The 5,000-nt window shown below is 33.1% G+C and overlaps 1 protein-coding gene across 1 annotated transcript in view; it reads right to left on the bottom strand.

Moving 5' to 3' along the window:
• The window catches only part of LOC137617114 (uncharacterized), a 39,549-nt gene that overhangs the window by 944 nt on the left and 33,605 nt on the right, over nt 1–5,000 (bottom strand). The window contains exons 2-3 of the mRNA XM_068346955.1: nt 3,738–3,854; nt 1–1,349 (exon numbers count right to left, since the gene is read on the bottom strand). The exon at nt 1–1,349 is cut by the window's left edge and continues 944 nt beyond it. Of these exons, the coding sequence (XP_068203056.1) occupies nt 505–1,349; nt 3,738–3,854 (962 nt within the window). The 3' untranslated portion in view covers nt 1–504. The remainder of the gene's footprint in view (nt 1,350–3,737; nt 3,855–5,000) is intronic.

Below are 5,000 nucleotides of genomic sequence, written 5' to 3'. Positions count from 1 at the left end.
CCATATATTTTTTCCAATAAACTCACACACTTTCATAACAATTGTAAATCTTTTTTAGTGTAAATGGAATGTAATGGATATTTTTTCTTTATATAACTTGTCTTAAATTTAAGTATCTACCTATAATGCACATACAAAGTCTTTTCATAAAATGTTGTGATTACGCACAGATTGGAGTTAAATTCTAGCAGAGTTTGAGTCATTTGTCAACTGGAATGTGCCTGTGGTTGGACTGGTGGTTTGATACTTAAAGCTTAGGGTAGGCAGGTAAATGAATGCATGCACGCCCTTGTGTCAACATCACCTAAACTTTCCATTTCTTCAAAAATCTTCCCTCGATTGTGGCCTAGAACTGCCATTTCCTATACTTCTGTCTCACAAAGAACTATCATTATCAGTTAAAGGACACAAACAATATCTATATTTCCTATCTCATGATACCTTTGCATAAAAGTTTTGCCCCTGACATTCCCTGTCCATGATTGTAGTTATTCAGTTGAAATACTAGACAACTGCTGTGTGTGTGTCAGAACAGGACCTGCTATATGCATCAGTGTAGGACCTACCATACGAGGTGTCTGAGCAAGATCTCCTATAAGGATCTGAGTAAGATCTACTGTAAGATTCCGAGTAAGATCTACGTGAAAGGCTTGGGATGGCCGAGGCTGCAGCTCGGGCTAAATCCAGAGTGGAATCGTGCTGGTCGTGAGCGGCTAACCTGTTAGCGGCCCCTCTACCAGCAGCTTCCTTGGCTGCGCGGGCTGATGACACGGCAGACAAGGTTAAAAGTCGTGGTCTTCCATCCAGCATACAACCAAGATTCAAGATTCTAGGAGACTTGCTCCCCGATGAATGGCTTCTGTGTCCAGAAGACCGATGCCTGTGATCAGAATCATGGCGCCTCGGAGGAGCGGGAGTGATCTCACCCACTGATGAGCTTCCAGGTCCACCATTTGGTAAATGCCCTAGGCTTGCTGCTGGGCGTATGTGGTTAGGCACGGGATCACTGCCAACAGACGTCACACGTGGACCTCCCTCGACGAAACTGACGGTTGAGCTTGCACCCAGCGATCTTGTGCGGTGAGCAGGTGTAGTGGGTGTAGATTTCGTTGTGTATTTTTGTGAAGTTGAACGGGTTACAGGTGTTGCAGAGGTTGTGGAAGGAAGAGTGTAAATTTCCCTGAGGAGCTCTGGAGGAAGGCGCGGAGTAGGTTTGAGAACAGAGTATCTAGATCCCCAATCTTCTTCTTCTGCGGGGCCACATATCTTATAGGCACAGCAAGCCACAATGCAGAGTGCCAGTAATGCTCCAAAACACATCGCAGATAATTGTATTGCTAGAACAATATCTGGAAAATAGAATATACAGTTAAATATCAGTTAACTTCTAAAAAAATATTAATTTAGAATTTAGTATTGCAAACAATTCAAAATTTTTAATTCAGTACAATGTTATCATTATTCTGTAAAATAAAATTACACTATTAGAATATGTAACATCGTATATGTGTATGTAATGAGCATGTTGGTGTTATGTAAATATCACAAGACTTCTTGTTTCTGTGACCTATAGACTGTACTTCAGTGGAACTGTTGTTATACAGAATGTACAAGAAAATATAACTAAAAAGGCTAAGACCATAACTTCAAGGAATCAGACGAAGCAAAGTTCTCTGGAACATTTGTGTACATTTGTGTATATTACAGGTAAATTGACTTTTATCATGTACCCAGGAAATCTAGGTCTTCATTAAATGGAAATCAACTTCTTATAGAATATATGAAGTTTGTTGATTCAAAGTTGTTAGATCTGATAGACTGGTTGTCATATGCTATTGAGAATATGGTGGTCGATTATGTACTGCTGGATTAAAAGATACTTGATCTTGTTATGGGAAATATTCTATTACATTTTACTATATTCCTTGTACTACGTGACAATATCATATGATTACAGTTTTGAATGTCCTACTTTAATTTCAGATTGTATTATGTGCTAATTACAAAACTGAAGGATGTTATAAACATACTGTTTATGATATAATTTCCTTTTGTAGCCCAGAAATCCCCCTCAATCGTAGTTTCAGACACAAATAGACAGTAGGACCAATTTAGCATTTTAATAGTAGGCAATTTCTTTTCGAAAAAGAGCATATACCAATCCTGGATCCCTCAACAATATTTTGGATTTTGCAAGACAAGAACTATTTCGTGTATTGTGTATAAGAAAATTTTCTTGCATTGAGTAAAACAAAAAATTATTGGATTGATAACCCAATTTCATGGATTGAGTAAGGTAGCAATTATTTTACGTTTTGGCTTAAGTGAAACAAGAATAATTCCTTGCTTTTTGTATACAAGAACAATTTCTTGTAACCAAAATCTATATAGTGTGTAACTTTTTCACTATATGTATATATATACATTACACACACACACATATATATATATATATATATATATATATAAGAAACACACGCACACACACACACACACACACACACACATATATATATATATATATATATATATATATATATATATATATATATATATATATATAAAACATATGTATACACTATGAGTGATTTACCATCTACAAATCATTCTCATTTGAAATTTCAAATCTATGTATGGAATCCATGTAATAACTGTAGCAATGTAACTATGTAGGTATATAACTATTAAACAATATAACTACGTTACTGTGTAACAATGTATCAATACAACAATATATCAATGTAACTATGTAACAAAGTAGCTATGTAACGATATAACTGTATAACGGTTTAACATAGTAACTATGTAACTGCAAAAAAGTAACTATGTAACTATTTAACAATGTAATTATTAACTGTGTCACAATAACTATGTAATAGTGTATCAATAGAACAATTTAGCAATATAACAATGTAACAATGTATCAATATAATAATGTAACATTGCAACTATGTAACAATATAACTAAATTTACTTAACCAAATAACAATGTAACAATGTAACTAGGTAATAATGCCACTCTGTAACCATGTAACAAAGTAACTAGGTAACAATGTAACAGAGTTACTATGTAAATATGTAGCAATGTATAGATGAATCAAAGTAACTTTGTAACAATGTAACTATGCAATTATGTAACAATGTAACGATGTAAATATGTAGCTATGTAACAATATGACTATGCAACTATGTAACAATGTATAAATTGAAATGGGTAACTATATAATTATGTAACTGTGTAATTATGTAATAATGTGACTAAGTAACTGCGTAACAATATAACAATGTGACTATGTAACTTTGTAACAATGTTACTATGCAACAATGGGATAATGTAACTATGTAACTATGTATCTATCTAACTATGCAACGATGCAACAATGTTAATATGTAACTCTATATATATATATATATATATATATATATATATATATATATATATATATATATGTGTGTGTGTGTGTGTGTGTGTAACTATGTATTTTTGTAATTATGTAACTATGTAACAATGCAGCGATGTAACAATGTAACTATGAGAGTAAGCAACTATATAACAATGTAAATAGGTAGCTAATTAACAATGTTATTATGCAATATGTGGTAATGTCACTAGGTAACAATTTAATAATGTTAAGTAATTGTATAACAATGTAATAATGTTAGGTAATTATGTATCAATGTAAAATTGTAATCATGTAAAAGTGTGACTTACTGGAGGTGTGAAACGCCGAACTTACCTTCCCAGGTCATTTCATAGCTGCCGACATTGTTGATGCCTCTGTAGCCGTACCGCCCGACTCCTCCGCCGGCCCCTTTTCCCGCCTTGCCACCTCGGGCGCCGCTTCCAGGCACACCTGTTTGGGGGTTGGGGGGAGAGGGTCGTAGCTGGGTGGTTGGACCGACACAAATGAGGAAGACTTTGGGCAAGACTTCTTGCCTTTAGTATCCATGGCGGGTTGGGGGTTAAATAAAGAGGGAGAGAGAGAGAGGTGGAGAAGAAGCAAACGTCTTCGATGTTCGCGGAAAGGGAGGGGAGAGAGCAGCAGAAATAGAAGCAAACTTTTTTCGTTGTTCGCGAAAATAGTGGAATGTCTGAAATTGGCAGAGAATAGGGAAGGGATGTAGGCTTTTGCCATTGACGGAGACTCTTGGTGGAATTATCGCCCGGGGCGGAGATTCTGTTTATGTTTATGCTTAATACGGTTATTTATGCTCTTCTTATTTACGGCGGAAAGTTTTTCGAATTTCGCTGCGCGATCGGTTGTAGTCAGAGTCAGGGTCCTGGGTCTGTATCTACCATTCGTTTAGGGATTGTTTTTCTCCATTAAAGGATGTCAGATTTTTTAGGAAGATCAATACACCGGTAAGCAAATACACATGCATGCATACTTACAAAATGCAATGTATACATATATAGCAACATGTATACACCTGCAATCATTTGCCATTGGTTTATTCATGCATACATGTATTTAAGATATGCACTTTCTTTTTATCTCACTCTTATTTTGCATACATGTATACTTAAATGCATGCTTTGACCAGCGAACACATGTATATATACATATATAAGCACATTATTTTGTAAGTGTATATAAAATAGGTCTGTGCATATATATATATATATATATATATATATATATATATATATATATATATATATATATATATATATATATATACATATATATATATACTTATACATATACATATATATATATATATATATATATATATATATATATATATATATATATTTGTCTTTGTTTATATATATACAGAGAAGTATCAATATCATATATATATATATGCATATATATACATATATATATACATATATATATATGTACATATATATATATATATATATATATATATATATATATATATATATATATATATTATATATATATATACATATGTGTACATATATACTGTATGTAGATATATACATATATATATATATATATATATATATATATATATATATATATATATAT

This window comes from Palaemon carinicauda, chromosome 23, assembly GCF_036898095.1.
Source record: "Palaemon carinicauda isolate YSFRI2023 chromosome 23, ASM3689809v2, whole genome shotgun sequence".
Classification (NCBI taxonomy): domain Eukaryota; kingdom Metazoa; phylum Arthropoda; class Malacostraca; order Decapoda; family Palaemonidae; genus Palaemon; species Palaemon carinicauda.
The sequence above is the reverse complement of the archived record's forward strand: the minus strand, read 5'-3'. Positions and strand labels throughout refer to the sequence as shown.